We start from the raw sequence: 17,449 nt of genomic DNA, 5'->3' as shown, positions 1-17,449 counted from the left end.
AAACTTAAAAATTGAAACATAACTAAGCTACTAATCCCGCAAATTCAAAATACCCTAAGGGGAATCCCATTTATTTACTTTCACATTTTTGTCTCCAGATGGAGCTTAAATTGCTCGAGATTTTACCAAACGTAATTCTCCCGGATGGGAGTACTGTAGCATGAGAGAACTGATACAATCTAGTAAATTCTGCATTGCTCAAATTCCAACAAAATTAATCCTTCCTAATGCTTACTTAATGGATACTATAGTATGAGAAAAATCTTACAAGGAGGTAATTTCAAAATCTGGTGGGTAAGAACTACTTCAACTGAGACCAAATCCTTTGGGGCATTTTATCAAACATGTAGGTCAAATTTAAATGGGAAAATTGCGAACACCACACCATTTTAATCATACCGTACAATTATCAGAAATCTTCAATATGGAGTATGATCATGCATGAGATACAATTGTAAGAAGAAATCGTACTGACCTTTGTTCGATGAATTTTTCTTGGTCCGGCGATCCTGCCCGAAAGTAACTGGGGTTTAAGCAGAAAGAATACAAACCCGACACTTAGTAACTAAAGTTTGGATGTCCCCCGGGCTTGCACTTTTACGTGAATTTATAATTTGTTATTTTCTAAATTTCAATTATATTAACTTATTGATTGAATCAATATATAAATTAATTTATTCAAATATATATTTAATAATATATTTATGGATTTTATTTAAAAAATAGATATTTATGCTTTCTCTTATGAGGTTTTGTACAATTACATGTAAATTTTTTATAGTTTGGAAAAATACCTCTAGTATTCTGAGATTTGCTTCCATCTAACAAATAAGTCTTTCTTGTTAGCCAAAATTTACTGAATTTGTTAGTATTAACAAAAAAAATCAGAAAAAATACATATTTGCCCTTAATTAACTTAATACTAATCTGTTGCATGTCAAATAAATTTTTCTATAATCAAATTACACTCTCACACCTTCACACGTTAATAAATGTGATGAAATATATTTTCACTATTATAAGAGTTGTTTAGTAGGGAAAAAAAATGTTTAACCTACAAATATCAATTTTCATTCATTTTTTTCTAATATCAGCAAATTCAGTGAATTTTGATTAACAGACGAACTTATTTGTTAGACAGAAGCAAACCTCAGTGGTGTTAGATATAATTTTTCAAATCACACATAAAATTTACGTATAATTATAAAAAATCAGGAGAGGGGAGTGTCATTATCCCCCAAAAAGACCTAGCATCCAGTTATTTTTGTTGTTTGCTATACACGCTTCAGAAAAGACTATCCCTATTCCACATATTTTAACTAGAGCAATTTCGAAACCTCTAAAAATATGAAAATAATTAATAAGTACAGAAATCCGCATACTTTTATACAGATCAATTGAACCCACTGTAATCCTACTCAAGATACGACCAAATAATTAGAAAACCATCAAAGAATCTCATCTACATATTCTAAAATTACCTTTTATAGATATTGAGTCGTCGACTATCAACTACTTATTAGAGGTGTACAATTATTACAACGACAAACTTTTCGAACTCACTTTTATTTAGATATAAGTTTATCTTAAAAACATGTTTGGTTAAAATGATTGGACTATAACTATTTCTTTAATCAATTATTCTTTGTTTGGTTTGATATATTGTGTAACAAATTGAGTGCTTTTGTTTTGTTGAATGTGTTATAAATATTAGGACAAGTTGACAAATTCATTTCAAAAAAATGATAAATTCTAACACGTCATACTTGTTATTGGACGACCGTTAAAAATAGAAATATAAAAGTTTAAAAACAATAATGAAATATTTATAATTATGCAAAATTTTAACGAGCATTATTGCAAATTATGGTTTTTATTTATTATACGCAAATACAATACACAAAAGCAACATTGTATTAAAATACTTAAAAACACACACATATGACATACCTCTATCTTTTTGTTCATGTCAATCAATAACAAAGAAATATATTCTAAGAAGTAAAACCAATTAAAGCCCCAACTTGGGCCCGATCTCGATCTAGGTCACATAGAATTCAAGATGATGCAATTTAAATTTGGATAATTTTGGTGGGTGTTTCCTCCAAAACATATTTTTGCTATTACCTCTTCAGTTTTAAATTTGGGCCTCTTCAGATTAATTTATTGGGGCGTAATAATTAGCTAAAATCATACCAAAATCTGACTGATATCGCCACCGAAGGCAATCCAGTACAAATCCACACTAATTATCAACTGGAAATTTTCAGATATCGCCATCGAAGGTATTCTGTTCTTACTTCACTGACCTATAACTGCTCCACATTTGTGTATGCACATCTGTATATGTATTTCTTCATCATTTGATGCTTTTATTTATTTTCTTTTCCGCTTTGTTTTGGATTTTCGGGTGTTTAGAATTTAGACTTGCTGTATAGAAAATTTCTGAATATTTTACCTTTATTTTGCCCCATGATTTTGGCAAATTAGTAATAGTGTTTGTGTTTCTTTGAGATTGAGAAGAGGAGATTCGAGCATTGGGGCCGTAGCTGAATTCAGTGACAAATGTGCAGGCCCTTTTCATTTGGCTGCTGTTTTCACTGTATTCTCTTTCTTTTGGGGTGCTGATGCTGCGAGCAACGAGCTCAAGCACACAGCGAAGTGATTTTATAAGAGCAGGCTCTGTGTCTGAAGATTTTGTAAAATAAGTGTATAGTTGTGTCTAACTTGACAATTTGATTATGAAAGTTTTGTTTATAGTGATCTAAGATACCCGTTATTTTGCTAGTTGTGTAGTTGTTTTGATTGAAATATGTTTCCTGAGTAGAGCTTCAGTGTGTGCTCAGGTGGTTGTTTGCTGCAATGGCTGCTTCTTCCACATTTTCTGCATGGACCTTGAAGGGCAGTGCACTTGTTCCCAAGGCATCAAAGAGCAACCCTGAATTTGTTTGCAATTATCTGGATGGTAGTATTAAACAAAAATTGCATTCTATGTCCATGTCTGCATCTGCCGACACATCGCATTCATGGATATTCCCATATGAGAAAGCAATTGACTGGAGACGAGGAAAGTTGTCGCTCAAGAGTGGAGTACAATGCAGAGCATTGGACGTCGAAACTAAACCTTCCTTTTCAGTAGGGAATAAGTTTGAACTTGAAGATGTCATTGAAGGTCAGCAGTTTGATAGAGATACTCTAGGTGCCATATTTGAGGTAGCACTTGAGATGGAGAAAATTGAGAAGAACTCTGCTGGAAGCCAAGTTCTTAAGGGGTATCTGATGGCCACCCTATTTTACGAGCCATCAACCAGAACTAGGCTGTCCTTTGAGTCTGCTATGAAACGTTTGGGTGGGGAAGTATTGACTACAGAAAATGCGCGTGAGTTCTCGTCAGCAGCAAAAGGGGAGACACTTGAAGGTAGTCACTTAGTTTATTTACTTTGAATCTGTGTTATGACCAACTGAGTCTGATTTATGTTGATCATTTTAGATACTATAAGAACAGTTGAAGGGTACGCTGATATAATAGTGATGAGACATTTTGAAAGTGGTGCTGCCAGAAGGGCAGCAGCAACAGCCAATATTCCAATTATCAATGCCGGTGATGGCCCTGGACAGCATCCAACTCAGGTCTGCAAACTGAAGTTCTTGTTAGATACTTATATCTGATATATTCAAGTCTTTGAAAAAGTCAACTATGCTTATCACATACAATCATCAGTCAGTAAATGATGGCTGATTTGTATCTACGACTTTTACTCATCACATCCTCAACTGATTGTTGCCTGGATTCCCTAAAGAAGAAAAAACAAAAAAATATATATTACCTCTCTGCAAGAATATCTATAAATTCATGACCCACAACATGATTGTAGAAATTGCAGATTGATTATTTAGTTTATTAGGCTGCATTTATTCTGTACTTCCATTCTCAGGGTGATTATCATATTGATATTGGACAATTTAATTAGGAAATATTTAGTTTCTACTTGTTTCGTAGTTGTTAATAGCGTACGGCGCATCATGGCGCAAGGGTCTCCTGGAGCCATGGCGCACGGCGCGGAACGGGCATTTTTTTAGTATAGCGCACATGTTCAAAAATAAATTATATATTTCATACATCAATATATTCACATCAATAATGCACAAATAAGTAAATATAAACACTAGACATAATTCTAATCATCATACCATAAAAGAAATTTGCAAAGTAATAAGTTTTAGGAAAAACAAAAGAGTTCAAATCATGCAAGATGATTAAACTAATTCTACATAATCATTATAAAACAAACACAAATATATAACATCCATCAATCAAAATCTAATCTTCCCTAATTTCTAATTTCACTCGTCTTTGCAAGATATTTTGATTGTTTTTATTTTTTATTTTTAATAAATTAATTGAAATAAAAGGCTGGGCTTTTTATTTACACTGGATGAAGCCCAGTGTTTGAAATAAACTTGGCTTCGCCCAGTTCTTTTTAAGCCCCAGCCCTTTTCTATGGCGCGCCTCTGTGCCAACAGATAATGGCGTCGCCATAACAACTCAGTGCCATTTTTGTATAATGGGCGCTGAGCGTGCGCGATGTGCGCCACGCATGGTGCACCATTAATAACTATGACTTGTTTAAATGTCCTATGAAGGGAATTTTCTCACGTTTGTCTTTAACGTGTTACCCTATTGGTAACATGGCAATTGTTGCTAAACACAGTTTCTTGAAGCTTATCTTAGTCTGCAACTACCCATGTTACTATAACTGTTGCAATGTAGGCACTCATTATTCATACTTTATGAGTTTGAACTTTTCATATGAGTCTCTTCTTAAACCATCCCTATCAGTCTGTCTTGCGTTAATGCTCATGAAAGAAATGTAGAATGTTATTGTCTTCTCTAATGGTGCTCCTGGCCAACCCCCGAACAAAATAAACTGAAGAATGGTGGCAGGGGAACTATTATGGCCATCTCATGGACTTCTTTTACTTGTGTTTGTGTATTAAATGTAGCAACCTAGCTTGTTCCAATTTACCCTATGCCTCATATCTCGGGAAAACTGGAATTATCACTGCACTATATTCTGTCTTACCTAGTTTGTCCTCTGTGTTTGTGCAGTGTTAATTTCGTTTGGGCGCAGCTTACTATTTTCATTTTACTTTATTTTATTTATATAATTTGGCAATGAACAGGCTCTGCTGGATGTTTACACTATTCAAAGAGAGATAGGAAAACTTGATGGGATTAAAGTTGGACTTGTCGGAGATCTAGCCTATGGAAGGACAGTCCGGTCACTCGCCTATTTGCTTGCCAAGTACAAGGATGTTAAAATCTACTTTGTGTCACCTGAAGTAGTAAGAATGAAGGTAACAGAAGAGTATCGACTTGCCTAGTGATAAATGGCAACATAATTTCTATTTTCTGCAACTAAAGCAAGAGAATTTTGTTATTTACCTTATATATGAAATCAGATTATGTAACAAATTCTTCCTGGCATTATTGGTGACAAGAATTTAAGAAAATACTTCGTCATTTTCAATTTCAGGATGACATAAAAGATTATCTAACAGCTATGGGAGTTGAATGGGAAGAGAGTGCAGATTTAATGGAGGTGGCTTCCAAATGTGACGTGGTGTATCAAACCCGCATTCAGCGGGAAAGATTTGGTGAGAGAATTGATCTTTATGAAGAAGCTCGTGGTAAATACATTGTGGATCGCAATGTGTTGGATGTGATGCGGAAACATGCAGTCGTGATGCATCCTCTACCAAGGCTTGATGAGGTTGGCATCTCATTTTCCATTTTTTTGTATTGTTTTGCATTTCCTATTTCCTGTTGTCCTGATTGTACGAGTTTTATCCTTTGGACCGATCAGATAACTATTGATGTGGATGTTGATCCAAGGGCTGCCTATTTCAGACAAGCCAAGAACGGTCTCTATATTCGCATGGCTCTCTTGAAGCTTTTACTTCTTGGTTGGTGAAACAAGAGTGCTCCGTCCAGGTTGGCGAAAGATATGCATGTTTCCCACAAAATTCCGAGTGGATTTCCTCCTTGAGGACACAACTTGCTCAAACACTATTCTTGCCTTCTCCTCACTGCAAGCGCAAAGTTTCTGGCTCTGGGAGTTGCATTTAACTTCTGTTCTGGCAGATTTCTACAGAAAAGCAACTCATAATAACCTTTATTCAACTTCAGATTTAGATTCTTGGCCTTCAACTTTTCTGAAACTACAACTCCAGGACTTCCTATCTATGCTAACCAAAAAGCTGCCTCTGCCCGTAGTTGCATGAGACAGATTCAAAAGGCACGACTTTAGTAGTGTTGCTGGCTTCTTACATAGCAATTATGTTTACATAAATAAGAAAGTGCCATAAAGCAATTGGTCTTCACATTATTTTTCCCATTTTTTTTGTTTTTTTGGAGTTCTAACCAGGTCTGTTATATACGTGTATATATATATAAATTACATGAACTCTCCTGAAATTTAATATAATTATAAATATTTCATCGTTGCTTGAAAAATTATAAATACCCTTATGATATTTTATGAAATTATGTAATCTTTGGATGGAGTATAAAATTGTTAACTTGTTTGTATTTTTTTTTAAAAAAAATTAAAAATTGTAAAAAAAATTGATGGGTAGATGGAAAGCTTTAAAAATTATTCATTTAGTTCATAAAAAATTAAAAAATTTAGAAAATAAATAAAATTATAATTCTTAGTTCATATAGATATCTTGGTTAGTTCATCATAAAAATAGATAAAAACTTAATAAAGACTAACGAATTGAGCTAATTGTTAAATGATCGTTAAAATTAAGGAGTATTGGTAACTTTTTAAATAACGAGTGAGTATTCGTAATTGTATCAAATCTTAGGAAAAATTGTAATTTACCCTGTATATATAAATAATAGAAAGAATAAATCTAGCAAAATATGAATTCTAATTGATCAATACCTAAATTCCCTTTAATTTAATTTACGAAAAAAATTGTACATATTGTTAGTTAATGGATTTAAAGAAAATTGATACGATAAGAGTTTATGGGCCCAACATAAGTCTTGGCCCAAAATAGAACATGAGCTGAACTAAATAAGCGCCGGCCCACAGACGGTTTCCCAGTCTCAACATTTTGGAACTGACGAGACTCCACGACGTCGTCGGGATCGTTCTACGATTGTGAAACCCTCGGCTGCCTCTCTTCTCTGCAGGTCTGCTCTCTCTCTCCTCGTCGACTGAGTTTTCTTCTGGTTGTTGATTCCAATTGCTCATCGTAATTCTGAGATCAATTATTCTAACAGGGAGACGAAAGAGTACAGTAAGGGGAACTGAAAGAATTGGAGATAGAATGAGTGCATTTAATGCATTTAAAGCAAATGTTCCAGTTGCGTGGAGCCCTAATCTCTACATAACGCTGGTGAGGGGTATTCCCGGTACCCGGAGGCTCCACCGCCGCACGTTGGAGGCCTTGCGTCTCACCAAGTGCAACCGCACCGTCATGCGCTGGAATACGCCTACTGTCCGGGGAATGCTGCAGCAGGTTTTTTTAATAATTGTTCGTTGACAGTTCTAGTTCATGGAGACTATATCTATAACGCTCGTGGAAATGCTCAGAATGAATTTTGTGGTGTGGTTTTTATGTTGAATTTAGGTGAAAAGGTTGGTTGTGGTTGAGACCGAGGAAATGTACAATGCTCGGAAGCAGAAAGAAGCTAATCACCGAGCCCTGCGCCCGCCCTTGGTTGTGAATCACCATCCTGCTCCAACTAGTGATGCTTCGGCCTAATTGCTGAAACCGCTTGAATGGTTAGCTCTTTCCCTTTCTGTAGATAGATTCAACTGATTTATTTGATGAGAGTGGCCGAATCAATTTCATTATGCAGTTGTTTGACAGTCTAATCAAGTGGTCTGAAGCTGGAAGTTCGTCTTGTCGCTTTTTAATTTCAAGAACATGTTACACAATTCTCACGCCTTAGGTGTAAGATGTTTGTAAATCCCAAACTCTATGATTTTCAGTAATATTTCACATTTATTTCTGCAAATTGTTTTTCTTTTTCTATATTTAATTTTGTAAGACCTTTCCTTTCTGTAGATAGATTCAACTGATTTATTTGATGAGAGTGGCCGAATCAATTTCATTATGCAGTTGTTTGACAGTCTAATCAAGTGGTCTGAAGCTGGAAGTTCGTCTTGTCGCTTTTTAATTTCAAGAACATGTTACACAATTCTCACGCCTTAGGTGTAAGATGTTTGTAAATCCCAAACTCTATGATTTTCAGTAATATTTCACATTTATTTCTGCAAATTGTTTTTCTTTTTCTATATTTAATTTTGTAAGATGAGTTGTGAAGTTTCTGAGTTTATGCCTGTGTCTTGCTAGTGTTCTGGTATTTCAATTGGATTGGCTATATGTGTAAATGTGCAGTTGGTGTTAAGAATTTGGTTCCTATATTTTTCACGCATGATTCTGTCCTCCCACTCTGCTTGCTCTTCCACGAATAATGCTTGCAACAAATTGATGTTGAAATCAATATCCTGTTGTCTCATGTAACTTTTCTTTTGTTATAGGCTGTCTTCAGAATAGATCGTCTATATGTTTACCAGATCCAAGTGGCACCGTAGAGCAAGACTTAAGTACTGAACTTGGTGGACACGTCGGAAGTCATAATTTTTCAACTTATACAACCTTCTATTTGTTAAAGAAGTTACGTTTGTATGAGGTTAGGACGGAGTTTCTTATCAAACAGAAGAAATATAAATGTTTCCACAATCTTGGGAATGTGCTACTCAACTCTTCTCTTTGTTTGGTATTACATATTTCTGTTCTGTTATACTGCTGTTTCTTGCTTGTGGTCCAACTTGGTAGCCTTGATTGAAGTTGCCTAAAGCTAACCTTTTCAAGAGGTTGTTGATTCAAGTGTAAATGTACTAAGCTAATCTTGGTTTCAATAAACTCTATCTGGTAAAAGTGAAAACTGATTAGGGTCCAAAATCACAAGGTTATGCCTTCTCATGGAACCACTTGGTGTTGGCCAATGCAGAATCACTTAGATGTTATTCAAAGTCCAGATCTTTGAGTTATTGAGTGGTACTACCTTTTCATCTTGAATGTTATTAAACCTATTAATTCTTTTTCAGTAATTGAGTGGTAATTCCATTTCATCTTGAATGTTATTAAACCTATTAATTCTTTTTCAGTAATTGAGTGTTACTCCCATTTCATATTGAATGTTATTAATCATAGTGCCATTTACCTACGATGGAATATGATCCACCAATATTCTGAAGCCATCAGCTACCTTTCTTTTGTAAACGCCCTGTCTTCCTTCATGACCGATGTTAAAAAATCATTCAGATAGACATAGAGTTCCATCCAAATAGTAGGAAATACAAAAATGACTCAAAAACTTGACTTTTATTTTCTTAACTTACACTCTTTTCCTGTTCCCTTGCCAAAATTCTCTTTTGCCAGTAAATTGAAATGAATTTCTGGCCATACCAAAATCCCTCCAAAATCTCTATACATTTCAGACATCTACACGAAAGAAACCAGTGGCAGCAGACTAGGAGAAGCAGTGGAGCTGAAGCTCTCCTTTTCTAGTTCATGCAATTTGGCGAAAACCCCAACCAGCGGCGCTGTGTTGTAGGTGCAAGCCTCGGTTTGCGCAAAGTTATCCCTCCCATCCCTGAATTCATCGTTCAAATCAGGTCCACCGACCAGAGCTCCAACAAGAACATTCGGGTTAGGAGCATGGCGCACAAACCAGGTATGATAACCCTGCATGCACCCAAGAAAGACTTTGCAGTCTCTGTATGATGCTGTGGATGCTCCCCTGTGGTGCACCCTCTGGGGATAGGATGGTCCATACCCGACCAAGTAGCTCACTCCCATAGGATTGGATCCCAGAATGTAGTCCACCTGGGATTTGACAAATGAGAGGATCTCATTGGGCCCCACTAAATCGGTGTGGCAGTTCAACATCTGATTGGTGGAGTGGAGGTGAGACGAGTAAGCTGTGAGCAACAAGGCCGCATTGGAAACGTATTGCATGTTATTCCATCTGCGGGTGTACAGGAGCCCACCTGGGGTGCGCTTCACATTTGTGGAATTGTTCTTGTTCAGGCAAGCACAGATGTAGTACTCTGCCTTTGAGCGGTATTCTTGGAGGATTTGCTTTTGTTCCTTGTTTCTGCCTTCCATTGGCAGCTGCAAGGTTAATCCATAACCGTAGACTAGTATTAATATTACAATTTGACACATTCTTAATCATTAAGAAAAAGGGATAATACATCATCATTCTATATATTTTGGTATAATTATACGCAGATCTATGTAATTTAAAAAATTATATTCAATATCTGGATGTTTATTTTCATATAACAAATAAATTCATTTTTCAGTTAAAATTCATCCAAATTTACTAGTATTAGCAAAAAAAAAATTGATCGAAAATTAACTAGAAATTCAAATAACTTTTTTTTGACCAAATCATCTTTATGCATTTGCATATGCATATTAGCGTATTAAAAGTAATTTTTCGAATAACAAAGGATTTACGTATAGTACACCAATTTTGTTTTAAAAAAAAAAGTATAATTGTGAGTAAAAATAAATAAAGGTACCATAGCAGCAAGGAGCTGGAGGCCAGCATACTTGACATCCCAGCTGAATTCGGTGATGGCCCAAGTGGTTCCACCATACGCCTCCCCATTCTCCGTAGCATAATTGAAGTAGGTGTGGTTGTGGGTGGCCTTGTATACCCACAACGCTGCCCACAACAACTCATCCAAGTACCCACTCACCGACGGGTAGTATCCTTTTGCTGCTTCAATGCTCTCGTCGTATTTTCCTCTGTATTTCTCCCCAAACTCAAACAACTGCACTCAAAAGGTAAATATCAACTAACCCTATGACTCCAACATATAATTCCAAGGGCTTAATCTATGTTTTTGTATATATTAATGTGGCATTTGAAAACTGAATTTATATTATTCTTTTATCTCTCTATACTATATATAATTGATCAGTACATTTTTGGTTTCTCGGTCTACCTTGTATAGAAAAATGTTATAAAAATATGTATTGATCATAGTAGTAATTACGAGTTGAAAAATTTTTACCATATTATATCTAATAAGATTGAATCAATTATATAACAAGTAATATTCGTAGTTTGATTGGTTACTATTTCTAAACTGTATACCAATAAAATATCAAGAGCATTTTTTAGAATTTTTGAATTTTTTAACAGCCCAGTCTAAATTAGAATTTTTTTCACGTTCTTTTTTTAGTACCATTTTCCACGTTAATAATGAAGTTTTTTTAGAATAAAAATTTCATTTCCGAAAAATGAAATTAAAAAGAGAAAACGCATTTTCCTCTCGTCTTGCAAAGCAATGAAATAGGGAATATTTGAACAAGAAAGATAATTATATTATGGCATATATTTTTAGAAAAAAAATTGAAGTATGAGTTACCTGTTGTGCATGGTCCAAGAGAAGGTGCGAGTAATGTGGGTTTGTTCTCCTAAACACAATTGAGGCTGCCGCCATGGCCGCCGCCGTCTCCGCCGCCACCTCGGAGCCGGGATTCTCCTCATCCAACTTGTAAGCACGGCGTGATGTCGTCATGTCCTCCGGCCGCTGCCAGCAGAGGTGGTCTGTGTCGCCGTCGCCCACCTGATCAAATATCCATCATTAAATGTAAATCGTTGTTTATGGCCCACTAATTATGTAGCTGGGCTTTCGATGTTCCATTGTTTTTCTATTATTACATGAAACCGACATTTATAAGACTTGCTTTTGAATTGACCAATTAAAAACAAGGTTTCACGTTGATTGAAATTTTATTGCACGTTTGTTGCCTGTCGTTAACAAATGCATATGCATATAAAATTACCTCATATGTACAAGTATAGTAATAATATCAATAATGTGATCAATTAATTACAATAGAATCTGATTTCGATAAGAATTTTTTACGTTTATGATTCTCGGATATGATCACTGTCCAAACATCAAAGAAACAAACATAAACCTGAGCCCAGAGAACATGGGGATGAGTGTGTGCTTTGATAAGATAATCAGTTCCCCATTTGATGGCTTGAAGGGCATGCTGTAATTCACCTGCTGCAGCTATTTGATCTTCAAACTCCGACACTCCCCACGACAGCAGTGTAATTGTGTAAGCCATTGGCAGTCCAAACTTCACATTGTCACCAGCATCATAGTATCCTCCCACCAAGTCCACCTACACATTCCCAAAGATCAACACATAATTGGTATTATCATAGTATTCTTCATAAGTCTCAGAATGTTATGTCTGTATGGTGCAGTATAAGATGAAATAGAGAATTCAGACGGCCTAGAAGTGTGCGTGAATGGACATACATACATACCCCTTGTTCTAGGCCATCAGTGAGGCCGGAGTGGTGGCGCCAAGTGACTCTCTGGTTGTAAGGGAGACGGCCAGAGCGCTGTGCCTCAAAGTAGAGGAGGCTCTTGTGGAGGGCATCTCCATAGTCGAAGGATTGAGGGAAAGATAATGTGGGAAAGAGCGAAAGCACGAATACTAATAAGAATCTTGGAAGGAAGCGTTTGGGGTGTGCAAAAGGGTGGCATTGGGATTGCATGTTCTTCTTCCCCATTCTCAGTTTTCTCCAAATGCGTGATGGTGTGCCTCTTTATATAGTGTGAGTTGGGGAGACTATTGTTCCGAGTTTTGAGCTCAAGAAATCTTCAGTGGAGGGGAAGAGGGTCCAGTAAGGAGATCTGTGTAATTGAGCTCGATTTGTTAAACTAGTAAACCAATGACCTAAATGGAGCCATGTTTATGTCTTTGCAGTATGTTTCATGTGCGTAGAGTGAATTTAACCCATTTGTCCCATAGAGGAAACATTAGATCTTTGACCATATGGAATTCTACTGAAAATTACGAAAATATATCAAGACTATTTGAATAAGAACAGATCAACATAAAATGTTTGAAAATTTAAAACCAGATCAACAGGGGCAAAGAGAGGTATACACCATAATTTTTGGTTGAGATCAGCAATTTCCAATAATGTTTTGTCTGCGGGCGTAGTGTAACATACGGTTCAATTCTTGTTTGTTTTACTACGTATCAAATATCAAAGTAATAATGTTAGCTAGTGTTCTTACACTAGTAAATCTCTTGTTTGTGAAATGTTATGTCGGCTCTATGCTTTGTTCTTTAGTTAGATTTACTCTCTCTGGTACTAACTTGGAGTTTCAAGATAAACCAGACTAAGTAACCCGCCAGGCAACTTACAGTCTTTGGCACATTGGACTGTTCTAAATGCGGAGGGCCTCCCTATAAATCGCCTCCACAACATTTCTGAGAATCTGAACCACTAGATTTGATTGAGCTACCAATTTTATACCACCAGATGTCGTTGAGCTGTGGAGACAGCGTTTCCACCGAGTGGCCCTGCCGAGGTTGCATGGCCTACTTTACATTAAGGTGACCGGTTGATACTCGTAGTAGTAACGTAATATCGCCATTTTCTAATCAATTTACTGTTTGATAAGAAAACTAGTAATTCAAACTCATGCACCCAGGCTCCGCTGTATATGGATAGAAACATAATAACTAGACATAGCTGGTACAGAAGCCCGAAAAAGGGCTGATTAGTACTAATGTGCATTCTTATCGTAATAGGTTTCTTGAAATCCAATAAACTACTCGTCAGAGGACTGGCTTTAAGAAAGTCTCAATAAACGTTATATGTTACAATACCCTATTTATCTCCATACTTGGCTATGCAGTTGCCCCGCCAGTCTGGTGCAGCATCGCGTCTATCTCATCGCCATCCTCCATTTCCAGCTGTAAAGGATAAAATTCTAAATAAATCTTCTGTATTTTGGACTGGTGTGAACAAATACTAATTTTGCAAATGTGACTGTATTCGAGGGAGAGAGACGATAACCTCATCTGGAGTCTGCTCTCCTCGGAGGCGACGACCATCAAACAGAAAAGCAATAGAATTGAAATCCACTGATTGCCGGTCACAATAAGCATTCATAAGCTTTTTCAGTTGCGTGCTTCTCTTAATCCTGAAAAACACCTCATTTCCATCCTACAATAAGAAATCATCTTAGGAGTTACTCAAACAGCTTGTAACTTTTCAAAGTTCAAATACGGTAGACCAACATATCTTAACATTTTGTAAATAACGAGCAAATAATCACTAGCAGAAGATCCTTGACAATATATCACTACATTCTATCGTCGCATAAAAGATCACATGGTTAAACACATCTTCAAGGACCGGCATGGAAGTATCTGTTGAATAAATGGCAGAAACCTTCAGAACTAGCAGGACAAAAGTTTCTCTTGTTTTAAAGCCACTACTTTAAAGCAGTAATCAAAGAAAATAGCTTTTTTCAACTTAAACACACTTCAAAGCCCATGTCTGTACTCTGTACATCTTCATGATAAACAAATGACCCACCAAAGTCAGCTAACATAAAACAAGAGGGCAGAGAAAACAGGAAAGACGAAAATCAGCTTCAACCATTCACCGCCTCCATTATACTAGATATTACAAATAAGCGACAGGTTTAGGCCATTACTAACCAGTTGAAAATAAATTAAGAAAAGAATGAAAACTGAAAATTTTTTGAGACAGATGAAATTACACAAGGAAATTGGAGAAGGGTTTTTTGAATTAGATTTCAGTTACAATGCAAACTCAAATGTGTAATTCTTATGCAATATTTTTTTCTATTTTACCTCCTTGCTAATGCATAAAAGAAAGATGAATCCCCGCATGTCTTTGAGGCATTAAAAGTTTGGTTTTCTTATAGATTTAGCGGCATATCCAGCCAGTCTTTGCTAAATGTCCCAGAAGAGAAACCCAAGCTAGCAAATGTGCTGGTACTCACAGATGATCAAACAAGACTGGATTTTCTCTCCATGATCAGACGTACAGATAATAAGTTTGCACGATATTTCAATGAATGCTAAGGAATTCCCTTTTATATGTTCCAAGTATATCTCAGGAAAGGAAAAAAAGAAACAAAGTTTACGAACATTCCAAAACAGGCTGCATAATTCAACTAAACAAACCAGATAACAATAAAACTGGGGGGAAAATATCCACAAAACAGTGACTTTCCATAGAAAACCACTTCACAAACCCTTCAAACATCCCCAATCACAATGCTACTCACAGAGACATTCCCATTCAGAAAGTCCATACAGTGCGATACCAACCAAATAAGGGCAGGAACAGGAAAATGTTGTAGTAAAAGAGAAACGCAGAAGAAAAACCCTAAAAAGTAAGCAACAAGAACCCATCATTCCAAAACCCCAGAAGCAGATTCCCACTCAAAAAATCAAAACGCACAAACACACACTCAAAAAGCAAAAAGGAGAAACAGAGTGCGGGGGGAAGGAAATCAGGTAGAAAGGTGAAACCTGGCCTTTCACTTTGAGATTAATGTGGGCCGACGAGTCGGCGGGCTTCTTGTCGTCCTCTACGCTCGACATTCTTCACTCCAGCCGCCGATTAATCGTTTCAGTTTCTGCTTCAGTTCGTCTCTTCTCTCTCTCCCACTCTTTATTTCGAAATTCTTCTTTTATTTATATATATATATATATATATAAGAAAACGGAAAAATAACATTGACGATTGAGATGCATTCAAGATGAGAGGGACGGCCAAGATTCCGAGTCACTAAATTCGGAACGACGTCGTAGCAAATGAATTTGTGTAGTTGTGGGGAAGAAACGTCAGAACCTAGAAAAACATGGTGGCGTAATACACAAGCAACAATTATGTAGGGATGAGTTGGAATCTTTCCCCTTTTTCCCAACCCTTCACCACTTCAATTCAATTAAACCTCATTATTCTTAGTCCCAAATAATAATTTTAATTGCATGTTTGCTATTAAATAAAAATATAATTTTATAACTTATAAAAATTATAATTTTAAACATTTTATAAGTTATATAAAATTGATATGTTATAAAATAAAAATGTCCCCATTCATACAATTAAGCACATACTCTTCTCTCTCTCTCTCCCACATTCTTTCTCTCTTTAGAATTTAAAAAATATTTTTTACTATTTAATTTTTCTAACATTTGAGAAAGAGAAAAAGTTTCGTTATTTAATAATAAACTATTATAATTAAATAAAAATAAGATTGATATTAATATTATATTAATTAATATAAATTCAAGCCATTATAGATTATGCTATAAGAAATAATCGCTGCATTAACAAAAAAAATATCAATTATATATCTATATTAATATTCGACTAGCATAAATATATATATATATATTATTTTTATCAAAAGTTTAGGTAATAATTTGTCAAATTTTTTTATTATTTGGTTATATCCAACTAAGAATTTGAAATCTAATTCGACAATCCAAATGCACCAATAGAGTTATATCAAGATTTTGTATTGAATTGTACAAAATATCTGTTTAAATACCAAAATATAATTTTATATATTTTAAAAATAATTTCATAGATTAAAATGCGATATTTTTAAAGTATGCATCGGATAAACATAGAGGGTATACGGGACATTGCACAAATCAAATTTTTTAATATTTTTTTCCATAAATTTAAAAGAAAAATGAATAAACTTTTAAGGATAAAGTTGATATTTCAAATTTACCGTCCAAAGGTAATATAATTATATTAAATATTAATAATTTTTTTATAATTATAACAAATTTTAATAAAGCTCGATATTATCCAAAAATAAGCTGATAGCAACTGCATTGAAGTTTTCAATGAATAATAAAATAAATAATTTTTCAAACATCATTTGTAACTCTTTCCATTTAAATTCTCAAAAAAAAATTTATATTATTTTTTCTATGTAATTATTTGTTATAGATTCGAAATTAACGTGAACAAGATGGTTATAGAATTTTTTTTATGAAAATAAAAAAAGAAAAATACTCCAACTTATTCAAATCCCATCAATTATACTATCATTTCATCATGCCCACATCATAATTAATTAATAATCAAACATATCAATATACGTATGACTTACAAGTAAAGTATCTATACATATATATATATAATGTAATTAAATGCAATTTAATCCCTGTGATATGTGAAATGAACAAATACCCTTTATGAAAAAGAAATTAGTAAAGTATCCTTTTGTATTTTAAAAAATGAAGCAAATTACTCCCTATTTATGGTTTAGGTAGGGGGTAATTTGCTTCTTTTTTTAAAACATAGGGGGTAATTTGCTATTTTATTTTTTAGATGATTTTTTTTACTTATTTCTTTAATCACAAGTCAGTAAATTGTATTTTTTCCATATATAATGTAAAATAACATCACAAGAAAACGCAAGTTGAATGCGATAATGGGAACATCCTCCGTCCCTTCTCATTCACACGTGTACTCGCAATTCATCGTATTATTTTTAATACATTTAAATGCAAATTT

The 17,449-nt window shown here is 35.0% G+C and overlaps 4 protein-coding genes across 5 annotated transcripts; 2 read left to right on the top strand and 2 right to left on the bottom strand.

Moving 5' to 3' along the window:
• Positions 2,290-6,384, top strand: LOC105176670 (aspartate carbamoyltransferase 1, chloroplastic). The gene is made up of 6 exons (XM_011099544.2): positions 2,290-2,330; positions 2,847-3,418; positions 3,491-3,630; positions 5,185-5,358; positions 5,538-5,774; positions 5,868-6,384. Exons 2-6 carry the CDS (start codon positions 2,863-2,865, stop codon positions 5,973-5,975), a joined length of 1,215 nt encoding a protein of 404 aa, XP_011097846.1. The 5' UTR covers positions 2,290-2,330; positions 2,847-2,862; the 3' UTR covers positions 5,976-6,384.
• On the top strand, positions 7,099-8,827 carry LOC105176667 (50S ribosomal protein L30). 2 transcript variants are annotated; one of them, XM_011099541.2, is made up of 4 exons: positions 7,099-7,207; positions 7,298-7,536; positions 7,648-7,802; positions 8,565-8,827. In XM_011099541.2, the coding sequence occupies exons 2-3, from the start codon at positions 7,345-7,347 to the stop codon at positions 7,780-7,782; spliced, it is 327 nt and encodes a 108-aa protein (XP_011097843.1). In that variant the 5' UTR covers positions 7,099-7,207; positions 7,298-7,344; the 3' UTR covers positions 7,783-7,802; positions 8,565-8,827. The 2 variants fall into 2 exon arrangements, with proteins under 2 accessions (XP_011097843.1, XP_011097844.1); XM_011099542.2 differs by lacking the exon at positions 8,565-8,827 and adding an exon at positions 7,880-8,038.
• On the bottom strand, positions 9,327-12,815 carry LOC105176666 (endoglucanase 11-like). Its single transcript, XM_011099540.2, has 5 exons — positions 12,395-12,815; positions 12,034-12,246; positions 11,475-11,675; positions 10,620-10,874; positions 9,327-10,203 (listed from the first exon to the last, which is right to left on the bottom strand). The coding sequence occupies exons 1-5, from the start codon at positions 12,641-12,643 to the stop codon at positions 9,532-9,534; spliced, it is 1,590 nt and encodes a 529-aa protein (XP_011097842.1). The 5' UTR covers positions 12,644-12,815; the 3' UTR covers positions 9,327-9,531.
• On the bottom strand, positions 13,556-15,603 carry LOC105176665 (small ubiquitin-related modifier 1-like). The gene is made up of 3 exons (XM_011099539.2): positions 15,439-15,603; positions 13,946-14,095; positions 13,556-13,842 (listed from the first exon to the last, which is right to left on the bottom strand). The coding sequence occupies exons 1-3, from the start codon at positions 15,508-15,510 to the stop codon at positions 13,777-13,779; spliced, it is 288 nt and encodes a 95-aa protein (XP_011097841.1). The 5' UTR covers positions 15,511-15,603; the 3' UTR covers positions 13,556-13,776.

The sequence above is a fragment of the Sesamum indicum genome, linkage group LG14, assembly GCF_000512975.1.
Source record: "Sesamum indicum cultivar Zhongzhi No. 13 linkage group LG14, S_indicum_v1.0, whole genome shotgun sequence".
NCBI lineage: Eukaryota > Viridiplantae > Streptophyta > Magnoliopsida > Lamiales > Pedaliaceae > Sesamum > Sesamum indicum.
The sequence above is the reverse complement of the archived record's forward strand: the minus strand, read 5'-3'. Positions and strand labels throughout refer to the sequence as shown.

Excerpts from the sequence above, each read along its gene's own strand:
- LOC105176665 (XM_011099539.2), bottom strand. The coding sequence starts at position 15,510 with ATGTCGAGCGTAGAGGACGACAAGAAGCCCGCCGACTCGTCGGCCCAC. Across the intron at positions 14,096-15,438 it reads ATCTCAAAGTGAAAGGCCAG|GATGGAAATGAGGTGTTTTT; the intron begins GTTTCACCTTTC and ends TTCTTATTGTAG. Across the intron at positions 13,843-13,945 it reads GAGAGCAGACTCCAGATGAG|CTGGAAATGGAGGATGGCGA; the intron begins GTTATCGTCTCT and ends TATCCTTTACAG.
- LOC105176666 (XM_011099540.2), bottom strand. The coding sequence starts at position 12,643 with ATGGGGAAGAAGAACATGCAATCCCAATGCCACCCTTTTGCACACCCC. Across the intron at positions 10,875-11,474 it reads TCTTGGACCATGCACAACAG|TTGTTTGAGTTTGGGGAGAA; the intron begins GTAACTCATACT and ends TTTTGAGTGCAG. Across the intron at positions 10,204-10,619 it reads TCCAGCTCCTTGCTGCTATG|CTGCCAATGGAAGGCAGAAA; the intron begins GTACCTTTATTT and ends TTAACCTTGCAG.
- LOC105176670 (XM_011099544.2), top strand. The coding sequence starts at position 2,863 with ATGGCTGCTTCTTCCACATTTTCTGCATGGACCTTGAAGGGCAGTGCA. Across the intron at positions 3,631-5,184 it reads CTGGACAGCATCCAACTCAG|GCTCTGCTGGATGTTTACAC; the intron begins GTCTGCAAACTG and ends GGCAATGAACAG. Across the intron at positions 5,359-5,537 it reads CTGAAGTAGTAAGAATGAAG|GATGACATAAAAGATTATCT; the intron begins GTAACAGAAGAG and ends TTTCAATTTCAG.
- LOC105176667 (XM_011099541.2), top strand. The coding sequence starts at position 7,345 with ATGAGTGCATTTAATGCATTTAAAGCAAATGTTCCAGTTGCGTGGAGC. Across the intron at positions 7,537-7,647 it reads TCCGGGGAATGCTGCAGCAG|GTGAAAAGGTTGGTTGTGGT; the intron begins GTTTTTTTAATA and ends TGTTGAATTTAG.